At 52.1% G+C, this 19,268-nt stretch overlaps 1 protein-coding gene across 2 annotated transcripts in view; it reads right to left on the reverse strand.

Moving 5' to 3' along the window:
• PLEKHH1 (pleckstrin homology, MyTH4 and FERM domain containing H1) overlaps window positions 1–19,268 on the reverse strand; it is a 53,236-nt gene that overhangs the window by 7,149 nt on the left and 26,819 nt on the right. For both annotated transcript variants that reach the window (XM_043919287.1, XM_043919286.1), the window contains 18 exons: window positions 17,652–17,735; window positions 16,073–16,154; window positions 15,198–15,940; window positions 12,722–12,800; window positions 12,007–12,098; window positions 9,679–9,829; window positions 9,366–9,508; window positions 8,258–8,368; window positions 7,230–7,316; window positions 6,767–6,928; window positions 5,604–5,684; window positions 5,104–5,286; window positions 4,593–4,701; window positions 3,663–3,775; window positions 2,900–3,076; window positions 2,463–2,560; window positions 1,817–1,994; window positions 961–1,116 (listed from right to left, as the gene is read on the reverse strand). In XM_043919287.1, the coding sequence (XP_043775222.1) occupies window positions 961–1,116; window positions 1,817–1,994; window positions 2,463–2,560; window positions 2,900–3,076; window positions 3,663–3,775; window positions 4,593–4,701; window positions 5,104–5,286; window positions 5,604–5,684; window positions 6,767–6,928; window positions 7,230–7,316; window positions 8,258–8,368; window positions 9,366–9,508; window positions 9,679–9,829; window positions 12,007–12,098; window positions 12,722–12,800; window positions 15,198–15,940; window positions 16,073–16,154; window positions 17,652–17,735 (2,829 nt within the window). The remainder of the gene's footprint in view (window positions 1–960; window positions 1,117–1,816; window positions 1,995–2,462; window positions 2,561–2,899; window positions 3,077–3,662; window positions 3,776–4,592; window positions 4,702–5,103; window positions 5,287–5,603; window positions 5,685–6,766; window positions 6,929–7,229; window positions 7,317–8,257; window positions 8,369–9,365; window positions 9,509–9,678; window positions 9,830–12,006; window positions 12,099–12,721; window positions 12,801–15,197; window positions 15,941–16,072; window positions 16,155–17,651; window positions 17,736–19,268) is intronic.

Consider the following 19,268-nt stretch of genomic DNA (forward strand, 5'->3'; position numbering starts at 1 on the left):
ATCCAGAGGCTGACCTGAGGGGGCTTCATGCTCCTGGGACCCAGGGTGCCAGCGACTTCCTTACAGACAGAGGTGGAGCTCTGAGTGTGGTGTGGGCAGCAAACCACGGAACCCTGCCCCCCACTGCCTTAACATCTGAGACGGCCTCCCAAGGCTGGGCAGGCCCCAGTCAAAAACCATGGCCCCTTATCACCAGCTCCACTTTCCTTCCACCAGCCGCCATTCTCCTCCTCAACAAGTATTACCAGAGGCCTACTGTGTAACAAAGCCTTACAGATGCCAGGCATTTACAAAGAAGGTACATGGCATAGTTTTTCCAGGCAATGGTAAGAGACTATAGAAGCCTTTGTCCTGTCACCATAAAGAAAGCAGGCACCGAAGCCAAACCCTCATCCTTAGCAACTGCTCCAGCACATTCCCACAAACAGCCAGCATGCCCTGCAGTTCTAACCCCAGACCCTAATGCAACACAGGGCTCGAATCCCACTCAAAAGTCCATACAGAAGTACTATAAGGATCTACCTCCTTATGATGGAACTTGTAAGCACAGTAGGGGCCTTGGCAGTTGAGGTAAGAGCAAGTGGCCAGTGTGCAACACAACATCCGCTGGGTCCAGCATACAGTTGTCTGTCTACGCGTTTGTGTGCGTATAGAACTGGCAGGGGGCTCTGCCCAGGTGGGGCTGATGCTGACAAGCACCTCCCTGTCCTTCCAACACTGAGCTGACAGGCAGCTTTTCCCCCAGAAGCTGAAGAGTCTCTCAAGGGAGGGCGGGATGTGGAGATCTCTCCAGAGACAAGAGCAGAGACAATTCTGCCTGTATGGGCTCATTTTAGGATGGCACAGAAATGCTGGCCTGGGGGAACACCTCGGGCTAGTCTCCAACAGGCTGGGAACACAATCCTGATGGCCGAGGTGGAGCAGGAGGGACTCAGTTGGCTAGGGGGTGGGGGTAATCACCTTGACGCTCCCCTGCAGGCAGTGTTCCAGGTCCCTGCCAGCAGGGTCGTCCGTGAAGAGGGCAAAGCCGGAATGGGAGGCCTTTCTCATGCCTGTCTCCTGGTTTAGCCGCTGGAGGAACTCGTCCACAGTGGAGGAGCCATCAAAACCCACCACCTGCCGAGAGAGGGGCCAGTGGAGGGGTCAGGGCCCAGGAGGTGGAGAGGCATGACTGAAAGAAGCAAGTGAAGTGAAAGTCGCTCAGTCGTGTCCGACTTTTCGTGGCCCCATGGACTGTAGCCCACCAGGCTCCTCTGTTCATGGAATTCTCCAGGCAAGAATGCTGGAGTGGGTTGCCATTTCCTTCTCCAGGGGATCTTTCCAACCCAGGGATCAAACCTAAGTCTCCTACATTGCAGGCAGACTCTTTACCAGCTGAGCCACCAGGGCAGTCTGAAAGGGCGATCGCAAAGGCCAAAGGGAGCTGGTTTCCACGTGGAGTGGTGCATGCTTAAGGGAGGAGCCTGCCCACAGTGAACTGCAGTCCCACATGCTATACTCTACTCTCTTGGGGGGACCTTTCCCAGGCCACTCTTTCGGTCAGTGTCTCAGCATCCCTGTTCGTGCAGTGGGTTCAAGAGATCCATCTCCCAGGCCCCGAAGAGTGAAGCACCTCTGCGATTCAAGCTCCTTCCTCCCTCCACACTGGTGCAAGTGGCCCTGCTCGCCCTCTAAACCCCAGGCCTGTCCTTCGGCTGGTCTGCCTGTTAAGACCTGCTGGGCCTACGGAGGCTCAGCACCCTCTGGCCCAAAGGGGTTCTCCTCTGGGTCGGTGACACGAGAAGACTCAGCTCAGGGAGCGCGGCAGCCTGGTCACCTGGTAGGTCCCGTTGGCGAAGTGCACGGGGATGCTGAAGGGCAGGGAGTGGTGGAAGGGGTTCCGCAGCAGGATGGACACCACCTCCATGCGCGACGGCCTGGCCTCCCGCTCCCCGGTCTGCAGCGTCCGCTCCACCGCCCGCTGGCAGTACGTGGCGTACTGGCCGGTTTCATTTCTAAAAAGACAGGTGAAGGGAAAAAGGAACACTGGGGAACCCACTCACCCCTGGCTCCCTACTGACACGTAACCTGTAGGACTGAACCCGCAGCTGGGAGGCTGTGATAGGAGGCCCAAAGACTGGTCTGGGGTGTTAATTTGTCTTTTGGGATCTATTTGCTGCAGGCTGCTGGCATGGCTGTTTTCTGCGGGAGCAGAAAGAAACATGGCAACAGAGAATGAAAATATGGGGATGATGTGGGGGCATTGTAGCTTCACATGAGAGCCCCTACAGAATACTTGTGCCTACGTGGACTGGCGTGTAGAGGAGCCCAGCATGCCTGGATCGCCATGTGCCCATTGGTATACGTGCTGATGGGCAAAGTCTCTATGGCCACCACACAAATCCCAGGGAGCAGGGGCGATCTGATCCATCCCAGTCTCCCTCAGCATCCCTCTCGATCACGCCAGAGGGGCACTATCTCACCTGGGATCTGCATGGCGCTGGAGCTGCTGCTTGACGTACCAGAGGAAGTGGTGCTGAGGCAGGAAGAGGGGGGCGCACAGAGCCAGGAGCTGCCAGCACTGGGAGGGGAGGAAGTGCGGGGTGAGTGCTGGGTCTGCGCGCCACCGCCCTCACGGTCCTGAGCTGCAGAGCCGTCAGCAGCCCCTCCGAACCACAGCCCCCAACCTCCTGTGGGCACCAGGAGGGCCAGCTTGGCCAGGCTCCGTCCAGAACCGCTGTCACGCAATCTGTGTGCGGACGTCCAGGAGGGGCACGGAGAAGACAGCGGGGCAGTTTTGTGCCCTGAGGCCACCTGCTGGCCGCCAGGCTCGGAGAATATGTGCCCCGTCACCTCCTTCCACCTCTCCCACCTCCTGGGCAGCCCTGGCTCTCAGCTGTTCTGCCCCAGGGACGCCCACCTGCATGAGGGAGGACTTCTGCGGCGGGCGGCAGCTGGCCTGCTTCACGAGCTGGCAGTAGATCTCGCTCTGTAGCTCGGGGTGAGTCAGGCAGACCTGCAGCGCCGTCTGCGCCAGGGACACGTGGTAGTCCACCGAGGCGGCTTCCACGGGCACGTTGATGAAGAGCTGGCAGGACTGCAGGGAGATGACAGTAGGCTTGGGCGGTTCCTTGATGACTGTCCCCTGTGGCTGGGACAGATTGGGCTGTCCCCCCCACCCCCTCAGAGCTCAAGGGAGGCCCTGCAGACAGTGCTTTCTCGGAGCAAGCAGTGTTACTGCTTGAGAATATCTATGCTTACTGAGATGGCTACTTTGGGAGAGGATCTTTCCTTCTTTAAATAGTCCCATTACAAGACATATTTATTTTTTTTAAAAAATAGAAGATTCAGAGGGGAACAAAGAACATCCTAAAATAGGCCAGAACCTCTCAGGTCCAGAAGCAATAGAAACCTGCCCCTTCCCGCTGTGCACTCCAGGAGGCCAGCTCTTCATTTCAAGGGCCCGGGGTGACGTCCCAGAGCTTCCAGTATCTTCCCCATAAAGGACACGGTGGGAACCCTGAGGGACTGTCTCCCATCCCTTCAGATCCCTCCATAAGCCACCCCCTAAACTGCCCGGGTCTTCATCACCACGGTGGGCAGAACTGCTCTGGACAGAGCCAAGATGCAGGGCAAGGGTGCCAACCGTCAGACTGTGGGCCTGGGCTCGGCTCCTACTTTACCTTGAAGAGCTTGACAGCCTCCGTCTGCAGGGCCTCGGACGGCAGGGTGGTGAGGGAGGTGTACAGCCCGTCTGTGGTATAGCACAGCATGGGGTGCCTCCAGAGTGGGGAGTCTGCCCGGGGCACAGCACCGGAAATCAGGGGCAGTCAGCACTGCGGAGGGAACAGGGAACACGCCCCCCCCCACCCCCGCTCTGATCTGCAGGGAAGACAGGGCTTTCAGTCTGGATACACGGGTTGTGCTGCATTTATACCCACAGAGCATGGGCTGGGCAGGTGTGCGCTGCATTTGTTCAGCACACTCAGAAGCACGGCTTACAGGAAGGCAGCTACTGCTTTGCTCGTGGGGATGCAGTAGGAGTGAGTGTGCAAGGCATGGGCATCTAAATGTAGGCGCGTGTGTGTGTGTGTGCACGCATGCAGGGGAGGCCCCCTCCTTGCAGTGTCAGGTCTGGATAGAGGAATGTGTGTCAGCCTGGAATGAAAAAGCCTTGGAGCAGCAGTGGAGCAGGGTGTGTGCTGGGAGCCCTTGGGTCCTTAGGGTCCTGAGAATCAGCAGCAAAATACAGACTTCTAAATGCGCCAGGCTCAGGTCAGCCTGATCCTAACTTCATTTATTAACCACCTCTAACTACAGATTAACCAGCTACCTTCTTTCCTCAACCCTCTGTCCGGCCAGCAAAGTTGCAGGGAACAAAGTAAAACATTGACCAAGTTTCTGCTCCCCAGACAACTCCCCCAGATACTGAGTGGTCTCCCCAGTATTCTCTCCAGAAATAAGGCCCTGGAGCATGGGACACAAATGCCCTTCTGTGGCTCAGATGGTTTCCCAACAGCTTCAGGGTATGGTTGTGCTTTCTTGGGGTTCCCAACCACCAATTACTCAGCCACTGCCCTCCAGCCCAGCAGTGATGGCCACCCTTGGCTTACCTGGGTCTCCCTCACCATCCATCAGCTTTCCAATGAGCTGCTCATAGGCCGTGCCCACCTTGGCACTGCTGCCACCCGCAGCCACCGTGAGGTGGTAAAGCCACGTATCCTGGAAGAGGACGGAAAGCCAGCTGATGGGGCTGGGCTGAGACAGAATGGAGGCAGGACCTCCAAGGGAGCTTCCCTGAAGGGGCCAAGTCCAGGGTGATGCTCAGCCTGCTTGGCTGGCACAAGCTGAGGCCATCGGTCTCTAAGAGGAAAGACTTGGGATCGAATGAATGTGAACCTAAGTTCCTAAGCTTGTGGTCCCCTCCATCTCATCGCCTGAGTGAATAAATGTTGGTCACTGGGAATGAACCCAGTGCAAGGAATATTCCCAATCAGGAAATACGAGTTGCCAACATGTCTAGGAGGAAAATAAATTTGAATCTTGGGACTCTCAGGGAAGACTGAAGGAAGATGAGGATCAAAGGGCTGAGCTTTGCCATGGAGGCCCAGTCCCCTCCCTCACCTTTTCATGCTTGGTGCCAATGAGGAGGTAGGTGGGGCTGTGCTCCGGGGGGTGGATCACCAGGGTGTAGTGGGAGGACAGCAACCGCCGGGTTCCTCCAGCCTCATAGTCCTCGTCTGAGTCACAGGATCGATCCACTTCCTCTATGTGCGCGTCCCGCACAGGCAGACGGCCCAGGGGTCGCTGCAGACAGGAGCCGCGCATGAATGGGAGGGCCAGCAGGGACGGAGGAGTCTCCTCCCTCTGAACCACAGGGCTTATAGGGCTGGGGATCAAGGAGGTGGATGGACAACAGGATGGGGAAGGTGAGACAGGCCTGGAGGAGCACAGACACACCACACAAAAACAACCTGTGGGCCTTGCACACTGGTCACACACTCAAGAAAGGGATCCAGTCACTAGCTTCTTACTGGTTATAGAGTTTGGGGTGGGGCCTTCCATCAGGACACGGAGCCACAGAAACGTGGATTGGGGGAAGCTATTGGGAGGCCAGGAAGTACCTTGTCTTCATGGCTTCGATAGTAGTAGAAGGTTCTCCCAACAAGAGCACACCAGACCAGCTTGGAGTGGCCATGCTTGACCTGCAGGTCAGAAGTGAACCAGCATTATCAGAATCAGATGACCCCAGAAGTAAATCTGGGACCGGCAAAGAGAAGCCACAAGGAGACACATCTCAAAACCCCTGGTTCAACTCAGACCCTTGGGTCAATTCCAGGTCAAACTCAGATGCCACCCAGATTCTTGACTAATGGAACCAGCCCTTTCACAGCAAGGGTCCATGGCCACGACACTCCCACTCATCCTCATATGAGCCACCATTAAAAGGTCGACCTAGCCAACCAGATGTCCTGTCCCAGGAAGATGACCACAAGAAGAACTTGCTAGTCAGCAAGGGCTAGAGTTGGGAGGGCAGGGCCACCGTGGGTCAAAGCCCCTGGGCAAATGTAATCTTGAAGTGTAAAAACACTGCACCTGGGCAGAGGAGAGGGCCGTGAACACAGACTGACCAGGAAGGCAGAGGGAGAGCCCCGAGCACAGGGCTTCTCACACATCACTCCTGACAGCATCCTAGCCTAGTTACTGCACTTCCCTGTTAACGTCCCCTTCCTTGGGGTCAACAAGTGCTTCTCAGCTCCCTGCAACCAGAAAGGCCCTAATTAAAATGTCTTTAGGGATTTCCCTGGTGGCCCAGTGGTTAAGACTCTGCACTTCAGCCGCAGAGGGCCCTGGGGTCGATCCCTGGTCAGGGAACCAGGATCTCCCATGCCAAGTGGCACGGCTCAAAAACAAACAAATAAACAAAAAATGTCTTAAGGGCAGCCTGAGATATTATGAGTCTTTGGCCACGCCTGCCTCACCAAGGTCACAGCTTCCCTCTATTCATACTGAGCTGTGGTGGGTACAAGGCAGGGGTGGGGGCATCTTCAAATGATCTCAAACTGGGTCCAAGACATTCCTTTCCCTCCTCTGTCTTGAGAACAGCTGTTGTTCTAACAACCTTGATCCCTATTTTTCCAGAGTCATTCACCATCACCTTATGTGGCTCAGACCACAGGTAACCAGTGCGAGGAACCTTCTGCAGAAAGCTGTGTCAGGAGGGGACCCACCACCTCTGGGACTCACTCCTGGCTCCCCTGACTCTCCCCCATCCCCCCATCCATACCTTGGTCAGCCAGCCCTTCACGGTGGGCTTGGAGCCCCCCTGAGGTGGGGCTGGAGGCCCAATGGCCTGGACCTTCAGCAGGCTCTGCAGGACACGGATCCACTCCTCCAGCAGGCTGGGCGAGTCAGCCGTCAGGTAGTAGGTCTTCTTCTCAGAGATGAGCTGGGGGGTGAGGGGGTGGGGAGAGGAGGATGGAATAACAGGGGCCCGGCTATGAGGTAGTACAGAACTCTGGCCCACCGGGCCTTCCTTCTCCTCGTTTCCTCCATCTCTCTCCTACCTTCACTCCTTCTCACATCCTGCCTCCTCTTCCTTCCTTGAACCCACAAATGAGGATCGATGCAAATGTCAATGTAATGTCTTTCATACATGCTCATCGTGCCCCATCTTTGTTTTCATCGGAGCCATATCCAAACCCAGCACCTCTTCTATCTAAAACACGAACTGCCAGGAGCGTGCTCACCTGGAATGTCTGTGCACCTTCCCCTCGAACAATCTGGCAACGGGAGTTTAGTTCCACTTGGCCTTGAGGTTTCCGGATGACATCACTCTGTAAAGAAAGGAAGAAGAGGAAAGAGGTTGGAGCCTTCCCAGAGCACACCGTTTCCCCTCAGATCTTACTCCAGGTCACAAAGGGGAAAGTGACTCCCAAGCGTTCCTGGGCTGCGGTATGATGGGTAACTTGTTCTGGATCCTGGTTCTAAGTAAATGGAGCAATGATTAGAGACATGGGTCCTGCTGATCCAGGCCTCAAAAGTATAGCTTGAACCTTTTTAAAAATTGGGCAAGAAGCCACTAAGTTATTCCTGAGTTATAAAGCCCTTAAATTCTTTCTACTGTATATTTTATAGCAAGTGTCACAAACAGGTGGCCTGTATATCACCATTACCCTTTCCAGACATTATTAATCAATCAGAGCATGCCTACTCATTGAGTGGTGCAGGCCCAGAATCTTTAACATGGTGCTCAAGGCAGGCACTAACAATCAACTGGAATTGCACAAGAGACAGGCCTTTTCACCTTCTTTAAAACATTGACATTGAAAAAAATTAAAACATTAAAAAAAATTTAAAAAAACATTAACATTGGTCCTCCAGGGAGATCCTGCCAAACTAGGTCCCAGGATCTTAAGGCTTCCTAATTCCAAACAGCGTTGGAAGGAGATGGAGGAAGTAACAAGCTTCCCTGTTAGAATAGCCCCGATCACGTGAGAGCAGCCTGGGAATAGTTTATTTATAGGACCAGGCATAAGAAGAACTTGGCTTCCAAAGGAAAAAGAAATCACCAAGCCAAGTGGTCTAGAAGTGCCCTCGACTGCTCAGGGCTTGATTTTACTCCTGGTCCCATATGGGGCTCAGAGCCTCAGGAACCTGCCCAGGCTGCCTCTTCCACCTGCCAGACCTTCGCCCTCTGCCTGGCTTCTGGTCCCTCATGCAGTTCTGGGGCTGGGGTGGGTCCTTTTGCCTATGGTCCAGGGAAGGAAGGTCTCACCGGAGACTTGTAGTACATGAGCTGTCCCTGTCTCAGCACAAACCAGCGCCTCTTCCACGTCTTCACCTGGCTCCCCATTTTCAGCAAGTATCCCGACTTCTCTAGTGACTCCTGCAGGAGTGGAGGGGTGCAGGGTGAGAAGGGGAAAAATCACTGGGGTTCCTGGACATCACACAGGCCAAAAGGGCCCAGCAGAATCACTGCTTTGTCATCAATTAAAACAAATTATTGAGTATCTACTGTGTGTGTTGGACATGATTTAGCGACTACAACAACAACAATGTGTGTTTTCAGGGAACTGCCCGGCTAAGGGTGCAGAGAGGAATCATAAAGCATGGGTGGTCCTGCTGGCAGGGGGACACAACACAGGACCATGAGGAGGTGGTGGATCAGGGGCTGTACAAGCGAGAGGCTGGCCAGCGGAGGCTTCCAGTAGGAGCCAAATCTGAACCAGCCTTGGAAGGAAATCAGCCTTTCCTTCGAGATGAGCCCGGAGGAGGAAGGAGGCCATCCCAGGCAGCAAGGAAGGGCAAGAGAAGAGTTTGGGGAACATGAGCTGAGTCGGGGAGCAGAGTCTGTGGAGGGGGAGGGAAAGACAAGACAGGGCAGCACAGCGGTGCGGAGCGAGGGATGGGGAATGAGCCACCTGGATTCACCGCTGGCTCTGGAGCGCAACAGCACACCTGAGCCTCAGACTTCTCATCCGCAAGAGGGGGTAATAAGCCTGAGATGACCGTGAGGACAAATGAGGCACTGCATGCAAAGCCCTGAGCATGGTGCCCGGAACACTAAGAACTCAATAAATACATTGTTAGCGGTCAGCATCCCCGGGTCAGCGTGGAGCTAAAGAGGCAGCACGTGTAAACTCCTCCTGCCCCACTAGGCCCCCTGGGCCATAGTGATGGGGTCTGTGTGCACCTGACCTCCTAACTGCACACCCCCAGCCCACTCCCTGAGGCCTCACATCATCAGTGGCAACCCCCAGGCCCCGCTGTCCCTTCACCAGTCCCAGGGACCCCACAGCTGCTGCCTGGGTCTCATGCTGGAGGTCCGTTCCCACCCAGCTCTGCCTCGGCCCCGTGGGGTGGGAGTGGAGCTCCCAGCTCACCCCGCCTGGGCCCAGCCCGTCCGTGGAATAGGATGAGGTGCGCTGCAGTTTGTGCTCAGGTTCAGAGTAGTCACTGTCCAAGGAGTAGGCATCCGGGGGAATGGCATAGTCACCCTCGGAGCTCAGCGAGGACATGGAGACACCTGTCCAAGGGAGGAGGAGTCCAGGCCTGGGTCCACACCCTCCCAGCTAGCCCAGCCTGGGAACTGCAGGGCCTTCCTCACCCACCAGGGACCCCCAAGTAGGACCACCCATGGGAGGAGAGGAGGGGCCCCTCATTGTTTCATATCCCTCCCACCCCCCTCCTCCCTACCTCTCTTGATGGCCCGGGGACTGCCCAGTCCACTGGTCTTCCTGGACTCAGAGCAGGGGAGTGAAATTCGGAAGCTTGCCTGGGAGCTGCAGTCATCATCGGACCCAGAGGACTCATCCACAAAGGGCACGGAGCTGATCTGCGTGGCTTTCTGCAAGACAGGCCCCCCGCTGCAGCTCCTGCTGCAAAGCAAGCCCCCGCCCACCTGTACTTTCACTCCAGCTCCACGTGTCCCCGGTGTGGCCGACACAGCCTGTCTAGCACATGGGGACGCCTCCACCCAGCTGCAACACCCAAAAGACAACTGTCCCCTCCCGACCTGACCACCCTACCACTGCATCCTCACCTCTCATCTCTCTCCCCTACACACCACGTGGTCCCCAGTGGAGCTGCCCCACTGGGGCTGAACACCTGGCCGCTGGGACCCGTGCTCCCTGCCACTAGCAGGCCAGAAAACCACACCACCGCCAAGTGTGAGACACGAGCTTTAAAAGTGGGTGGGGATGAGAAATCGAGAGATCATGGTAAAAATTTTAAAAGACCAATTACTTCAATGTTGGGGAAACTGTGCAGAAAAGGATACTCTAGAATGAGATAAAATCTTTTAGAAGGTTATTTGGTACTACCTGTCAAAATTTAAAACATACATATTATCTACCCATAAATTCCACCTCTAGAACTAGGTCCTACAGAAATATGTATATGTAAGTGCACAGAGAAGTACTTGCAAGGTGATGTTCATCGTAACATTGATTTTAGAGAAAGACAGAGATGACCCATGTTGCGAATCAGGGGAGGACAAGTTAAAGTCATTATGGGGCATCTATACCAGGGATACTGGACAGCCCTAAAAAGGGAGGCAGAGCTGTGCTGCTTGTGGGGGCGGGGCAGGAAGACCTGACACATGGCTGGGTGCACAAGCAACGGGCAGACTGCCATGTATGACATCATCCTCTTTGTGTGTGCGTGTAAGAGAGGGACAGAAAATTTGTCAATGCATCAGAGGGCATTACAGAATAAACCCCAAACCATTAGTGATAGTTGCCTCTAGGGTTAGGAATAAGGGAAAAGCAATGTAAAAGGAAATTTCACTTTTGGCTTTTTATCCTTCTACAAACAAGTTTTACTAAGTATTACTGTTATGATCTCAAAAAACAGTAACAAAAGCAGACCAAAATATATGAAAACATCATGCTGCAGCAATATCTGGTTTTTGTTTAAATATATATATATTAAAAATATATAGAGGGATTTCCCTGATGGCCCAGTGGTTAAGAATTCATCTTACAATGCAGGTGACATGAGTTTGATCCCTGGTCAGGGAACTAAGACTTCACATGCCGTGGAGCAACTAAGAGTCCACATGCCACAATGAAAGATGCCACACGATGCAGTGAAGATTCCATGTGCTGTAACTAAAACCGGAGGCAGCCAAATAAATAAATGCTTTTTTAAAATGTAGAAAAGTTATGGGAGTACATATGGGAATACATGTTTGAACACATAAAAAATTCAGGATGGAACCCCACTGGTCTCTGGGACAGACATGTGAAAGGATGAGGAGCAGAGGTGGAGCAGGCATTGGTTTAACCTCTAACTTTTTACTTTGCCCTCAATCATAATGATTCACATTTTTGCAAATGTAGAATTTTTCTAATAAAAACCTAATAAAGATATTGCTGTGCACCAGGAACTCATATAGTGTTGTAGGTCAATTATAAATTATACTTCAGAAACAAAGAAACTCATAGAAAAAGAGATCAGACTTGTGGATACTCATGGGGCAAGTGGGGGAATTGGATGAAGGTGATCAAAAGTACAAACTTCTAGCTATAAGTAAGAACTAAGTATGTAGTGCACAATATGATAAATATAATTAACACTGTTATATGTTAATACATGAAAGAGTAAATCCCAAAAGTCATTATCACAAGGGAAAGGTATTTTTTCTATTTCTTAAATTTTATATCTATATGAGATAACGGATGTTTATTAAACTTATCATTGTAACCATTTCGTGATGTAAGTCAAATTATTATGCTACACACCTTCAACTTATACAATGCTGTGTGTCAATTACACCTCAATAAAATTGGAAGAAAAATTAAAAATAGATTTTTAAAAAATCTAATAAAGATAAACAAAACAAAATGATACATGCGGGGGGTGGGCGGGCACTGAGCTGCCTGCCCAGAGTTACATGTGTGTTCAGGGCCTGACCCTAGAGCTCGACTCCAGCCTCTGCCTGCAGATACGGGTGGTGGTCAGGAGGTGAAGGGAAGGCCTCTCTGGAGGAGGACAATCCCTCCTCCAACAGCGGCTTCTTACCCCCTTCAGGGCTGTGTAGACAGGCACGGTGACGTTCTTGTAGACAAGGCCAGAGAACGGCCCGGGTGATGCAAGGGCAGGAGGGCTTGAAGCTGGAGGGGCAGAAGAGAGGAATGAGATTCACTCCGGTGACATAACTCAGGAAGGGGTGGGAGGGAGGCAGAGACCTGAGCGGCGCCAGGACGAGAGAGATCTGCATCGACAGCATTCCCTGAAACAAACAGCCCTCTGGACAGACCGGACAGACCGGGTGACAGATAACAGGACGAGGGCCAAGGTCTTCCTTGGTCCCACTCTTGCCAAGGTGAGTTACAAGCCATGTGACTAGGCGGCGCTCGCATCACTGTGGGGACGCCGTGGCGGGTGACTCCGGAGCCACACACAGCAAGGGCTGGCGTTTCCTTCAGCCCACAGTCCTCGCACCGGCCGGGAAAGCCGGCGCAGGTGGACGGCTGCTGGAGGCCCCGCCTCCAAAACCCCTTCCATCTCTGTAATTGGCTAGAGCTCCGGTCACGCCCACTCCCACCCTGCACTTGATGAGCAGAACCCTGCAGCTTCCTTCTCCCTCCAAGGGAGCCCTGGCCACGTGCTTTCACCTGAACCTCGCCTGTTGTGGGAAGGAATGGGCTGCAGGTGACCTGGCCTGGGCGTAGCTCAGAGTCCTTTCCTCCGCGCATGCCCACCCTGCCCACCACAGGAGGCACTTGGGACTCACCGCAGCAGGTGACATTACTTCTGACAGACACTTCAGACAGCCTCATGCCCGACGTGGCCACAGCGTAGATCCGGCTCTCCTGTAACAGGGTGGTGGCAGGGGGTCACCACCCACCCCTGTGCCCATCCCGGCCCTTGGCTTTGGAGGCGGGCAGGCCTGGGTCCACATTCATGCTTAGTGTGCTCCAAGGGTAGGGGCGGGGGGATCTGGGGGCAAGTCAACATCATTTCTGGACCTCATTTTCCGCGGCTCTAAATGTGGGCTTCCCTGGTGGCTCAGTTGGTAAAGAATCTGCCTACAATGCAGAGACCCAGGTTCGATCCCTGGGTCAGGAAGACTCCCTGGAGGAAATAGCAACCCACTCCAGTATTCTTGCCTGGGAAATCCTATGGACAGAAGAGGCTGGCGGGCTATGGTCCATGGGGTCACAAGAGTTGGACACGATTTAGTGACTAAAACAACCAACCAAAATGGACGTAAATTTTAAATAATACCTTTCAGGCTGTTGTGACAAGCAAATAAAATTATCAACAAAAACATCTAACGCCTGGAATACAGCCAGTGCTCATCAGCTGATATTTATTCCCTCCCTCGCTGCAGCCCTTCCCCTTGGGGCAAGAAGTTCAGGAGAAGAGGGGACTAGGACCTGTTTCTCTGCATCTCAGAGCCCTAGACGTTGGGGCACTGACAATGAGGAGGTCAGAGTCCCATGGCAAGGACGTGCCCTTTTGTAAGCCAGTTGTTAGAAAACTGAGACATCTTTTTTCCCTATGGTAACAATGTCATATCATGGTTAGGCTTCGAGCTCAAAGTTCTAGCTCACCCAGACTCCTGAATCCCACCACAGAAGACAACAGGAATGCCCACCCCAACTCTTCCCTTGCCCCTCCTCAGGGTTCCCTGGTTCTGAAGCAGGCCCACAGATCTGGGGAGCTTGCCTTAGGGTTTGGATCCCTCCCAAACAACCCAGAAGCCCCACCTATCCTTTTCCATATCTCTTTTCCACTCAAGGTAAAGGGAAAACAAAGGCCCCTTCAGGTGACATGTGAGGCACGGGGACTGGGAAAGGTTGTTGGCCTGGTTCTTGGGGTTGGGGCGGGAAGCGGGGTGCATGCTACATCAAGGCCACTCCAGAGAGGAGCGGCAGTGCTGGGGCACTTGGGGGAGGGAGGAATGGGCTGGCAAGGGCTGGGATGAGGGCCTGCGGTACCTGGAGGCAAGGGAAGGGAAGTGACGGGCAGCAAGGAGGGATTACGGAGCGGGGGTGGCACTGGGCTGGGGCAGGGAATTCTCTGCTTATGTAGGGCAGATAAACTGGGTCCAAGTGGTAAAATCAGGCATAAAAAAAATTATTCCTGCCAGTAGTGGTTATGGAATTCAACTACGGATAGGCCTCTGACTTCATAGACAGAAAGTGAAACTTGTGGGATTTAGGTTAAACAAATGCAAGAGTGTTTTACAGAAGGTTACCTGATGCCTAACTCAGGCTTCCCAGATGGCACTAGTGGTAAAGAAGCCACCTGCCAATGCAGGAGACACAGGAGATGTGGGTTTGATTCCTGGGTCGGGAAGATCCCCTGGAGGAGAGCATAGCAACCCACTCCAGTAGTCCTGCCTGGAGAATCCCAGGGACGGCAGAGCCTGGTGGGCTGCCGTCTATAGGGTCGCACAGAGTCGGACATGACTGAAGTGACTTAGCAGCAGCAGCAGCAGCAGAGAAAGGAACTCTAAATCAGCAAGTAAGTCCATCTGACTCCCTCAGATTAAGAAACGGCCTTCCCCCCAATTTTCAGTCTCAATTTTTCCCATGAGGTTACTGCCCAGCTGGTCCCACCCAAGAAGAGACGTTGGGTTTTCTGGCCATTATGGTTCCTTAAAGTGACAAGAGTGATCCTGTCTCAGGGACGGAAGCAGTTGAGCCCTCTTGCCGAATGCTCCCTTACTGCCCACCTCTGCTTTAGGACTCCAAAGCATCTGGATTTACAAGATAGCAGTGAACAAGAGGAGGGATGGTTCTGGTGGTGTTCTAACCTCTCTTGGCCCCTACCCTGTTTCCAACAACCTCTCCCCTTGCTGTGAACTACTGCTGCAACTACTCACCAAATACGTATTAATACACTTCATCCTCAGGGCAACCCTGTAAAGCAGGTACTGCTATCCCCATTTTACAGAGAGGGGAATTGAGGCACAGAGGTTCAATAGCTCATGCTGACTCTCAGAGCTAGTGATTCAGCCCTTCTTGTTTGATCCTAGGTGCTCTTAGCCACCAGATCGCACCTCCTTGGAGAGTCACAAAGATCACATGAGAAAACAGGCATGCAGCTTGGCTGTGGCCCAAGCTCAGGAAACAGCCGGCCACCATCTGATCATCAGAAATCTTGGCTCCACCCCTTGTGGGTGGTGTGGTCTGGGCACCAAAAACGTGGTCATATCATCAGCCAGGCCCCTCTGTCCTGTCCCTCGGGGAGCTTCTTACCCAGGATGGAAAGCGGTGCAAGGGGGGTGGCGGTGGTTTGTTCTCCAAATCCACTTCCTTCAGCTCTGCTCCCGGGGCCTCCTTCTTCCCCGCAGGGGGTTGCTCCTCCATCTCCATCTTCTCTGGTTCCTCCCGGGGCTCGACTCTGACCGCCCCCTTGGGAAGGCCAAGGGGGTGGAAGGCTGAGAGGGTCCCCATCTCAATGCGCACCACGTGGCTGAAGTGCCCAGGGCCTGCCTGAGGCTGGCTGTGGTGCCGCTTGGCCAGCTGGATGCTGTCCCAGAGGGCACTGGGAGCCCGGGCCTTTGGCAGGGTCAGGCTGCAGCCAGGGCCACCTTCCTTGGCAGAAGTCTTCGTCCGAGGGAGTGTCCCTCCCTGAGCAGTGACCAGGCCCTCACCCCAGGAGGTCAGACCATGCCTGGGGGTGCGAGGCCTCAGGCACAGCTGGCCAGGAGAGCCCTGTCTTCCCAGATGAAGTGGAAGGGTCTTGGCCTCTGATGTTGCTCCAGGGTGGACTGTCTGGGAACTAGAATCCTCCACAGGGCTTCCTGCTTTAGGAACAGAGTCTTTGCTCTGCAGGGCACCTGAAGAAGGTGCGGGGATAGCTGCATTCAGGGCACCCTGGGCCGGAGGACCACTGTCCTGCCCCGCTGGCTGGGCCCCTGGTCCCGAAGGGACAGACTCCCGCTCTGTGGTTCCCTGGGGGGCCACCAGCAGCTTCCCCGAAGGTGCCATCTGCAGAGCTGTGGTTGGGGCAAATACAGGCATATTAAGAGCTCCCCCAATTCAGCCACTACCCACCACATACACAAGCACCCCCGCCCCCTCCACACACCCCCCACTCCCCCAGTCCCCGAGCAGGCTGGCCCACTTACCTTCCAGTGCATGTTGAAGGGCTCCCACCTGCTCCACCAGATGCTGATTACAGCTTTTCAGGTGCTGATTCTCCATCTCAAGCTAGGCATAAAGAAAAATGAAGATTTAGAATACTCAAGCCTACAGGTTTAGACAAATAATTCAAAACGAGATTAAAATCCTTCTCAAAGATCAAATCCTCAAAACAGAACCCGTGCTGCCCTTCACCCAATCCACTGATGACTCTTCTGGGAGCCCTGACCTCTGCCTTCCCTCTGGGCTCCCTGGTTGTGGTTGGGGAGCCCTTGGGCTTTCTTTTCTAGGTTGTTTTAATCTTTCAAAAAGTGGTGAAATATAACACAAAAAATGCATTCCACACCAGTGAATATCTTAACAAATGACTGTGATGTGAATAGTCATATGACCACGATGCAGGTTAAGAAAGAGGAATCTGCCAGCACCCCAGGCAACCAAGACTCATCCCTCCCCAGTCACACAGTCCTCCCTCCCCACCGAGAAGACAAATCTTCTGAGTCTCTTAAACTCATTTCCTTGCTTTCTGTGTTTTACTGTCTAAGTATGCATCCCTACACACATTCATGTAGTTGTACCCATTAGAAATTTATCTAAATAGAACTCTTCGCAGTGAACTTCTGTCTGGTTTCTTTTGCTCAACACACCATCCCATGAGATCCAGCCTCAGAAGGGCTGCATTTTCTTGGAAATGAAAGCCAACACACTTTTACTGAGCTTCTTTTAGCAAGAGGTCAGAGCTGTGGAAGATGGAGTAACAGGCGTCAGTTCTGTCCCCAAGGACTAGTAGTCTAGCAGGTGACCCGAGATGTGTACCCACAGATGGGACAGGAGGCAAAATGAGCAGTTACCTCCCGCAGGTGTGGGTCACTTGTGTCAGGAAAGAGGAAGCCACGATGAGTGTTTACTCCTCTCCAAACTTTAATTCCCTTTCCTTTTGTTTAGAGCTTTTTTTTTTTTTCCCCACAGTGCTATAGCTTCTAGTCCTGAGTTTCCTAAACAAAGCTATATAGCAAGTAATGAAACTATGAAAAGAGATGGACAGAGGTGGAAGTAGAATGGAGACAATGGGGAGTTAGTGATTAATGGTACAGCGTTTCTCTCTGGGGTGATGAAGAGTTTTGGAAATGATGGTGATGCGTACACATCACTGTGAATGTACTTAATTCCACTGCATTGTACACTTTAAAGACAGCTCAAATGGTACACTCTGTATATCTGACCATCAAAAAAAAAAAACCAGTTAAAAAGAATGGTGAGGACAGAGGGTGGATGGTAAGGACCATGTGTGCTTCTCAGAGGGAAACTGATGGGACTTCTCAGAAGGGAAAATCCTTCCTTCTCCCCAGTCACAGAGCTAACCAGGAGCTCAAGGGAAACCCAACCCGGAAAACAGGAAGGGGAAAGTAAAGTGTCTCCGCATCTAAGCTGAGTGAGGGACAAATGGTTAACAACGTGAAAGGCAGGCAAGACCCTGAATACAGATGGAAGCAGAAAAACACAGGGGGACCAGAGCAACCCCACACAGGTTCCTCCCAGGTGTTCCCAGACCAGCTTTTAACTCACTTCTGTTAATTTCAGTGTTACCCATTCTTTGATCTTTGCAGCTTTTTCTTGAACAATTTTTGCCTCTTCAGCTCTCATCTGCTTCTGCAAGATGGAAAGGGCCTTTAGTTAGTCATGGCAGTCCCTGGTTTATTGAATAAATGGAGGTGGGATGCCCTGAGAATATTACCAGACAGGATGGAGGTGGGCCAATATGGAAAATACATTCATTTATGAATTTTTAGAAAATATTCTTAAAGTGGGAAAGGCCTTCCTAAGCATAATACAAATCCAAAACAGCCATGAAGGAAAAGACTAAAAAATCTACATCATCACTATAAATTACTATACAACCAAAAAAAGATGCCCTTAAAATTAAAAGACTAACTGGAGGGCTTCCCTAGTGGCTCAAGTGGTAGAGAATCCACCTGCCAATGCAGGAGACACAGGTTTGATCCCTGGTCTGAGAAGATCCCACATGCCATGGAACAACTAAGCTAAGCCAGTACACCACAACCATTAAGCCTGGACTCCATAGCCTGCGAGCTGCAACTACTGAAGCTCAGGTGGTCTACAGCCCATACCCTGCAACAAGAGAAGCCACTGCAATGAGAAGCCCGTGCATGTAACTAGAGAGGAGCCCCCACTCGCTGCCACCACTAGAGAAAAGCCTGCAAACTGCCACAACTGGAGAAAAGCAAGGAGGACCCAGCACAGCCCCTCTGAACAAAAAACCCAACTGGGGGATGATTTGCAACACAAATGATTTACATACAAAGGGGATAATTTGAAATGAACAAATGAATAAGTTATGCAAAGGATATGAATAGATCAACAGCAAAATAAAGGCCAGGAAACCCATGAAAAGCTGCTCAATCTTAATTATAATTTTAACAATGCAGATTAAAGTGACTAGACTAACACAACCTAAAAGTTTGACATAACCCCAAATTATCAAGGGTGTTGGAAAACAGCTCACTTCCTACAAACTGGAAAAGGCTTTTGGGGGAAACACTTGATAGTATTTGTCAACATTTTAAATGTCCATATCATTGATCTAACAAATCTACTGCTTAGGAATCATTAGTTCCATTATTATTTGATAAAGCAACAAAAACAAAAACCAAAAAACCCTAAAAACTGGAAATAACCTCTAAGAGTCTTTGTGGACTCCTAGGGTTTGGCTGAATAAACAAAATGAAAATGGAACACTGTGCTCTGATACACAGGAAATGGTCACAATGAACAGTGATTAGTGGCAAGGAATGGAAATGAAGGATGATGCCAGAGGGAAAAATGCTGTCATTTTATATCCTTCTGGTCCATTTGTATTTTTCACTATAAGCATATATTACCTTTATAGTTAAAAAGCAAAAAATAAAGGTAAATTAGCACATGAGTGCAATTCCCTAAAAATAATCAATAGTATACAGTGATCCCTCGATACGTACCAGGGTACTGGTTTCAGGACACCCTGCAGACACCAATATCCCTGGGTGCTCAAGTCATTAGATAAAAGGGTGGAGTACAGTCAGCTCTTCCTACTGGTGGGGTTGGCATCCACAGAGTCAACCAACCACAGACCTGATCCCACAGATGCGGAAGATCTGTATATACCCTTTTTTATATAAAAGGGCA

This window comes from Cervus elaphus, chromosome 12 (genome assembly GCF_910594005.1).
Source record: "Cervus elaphus chromosome 12, mCerEla1.1, whole genome shotgun sequence".
NCBI lineage: Eukaryota > Metazoa > Chordata > Mammalia > Artiodactyla > Cervidae > Cervus > Cervus elaphus.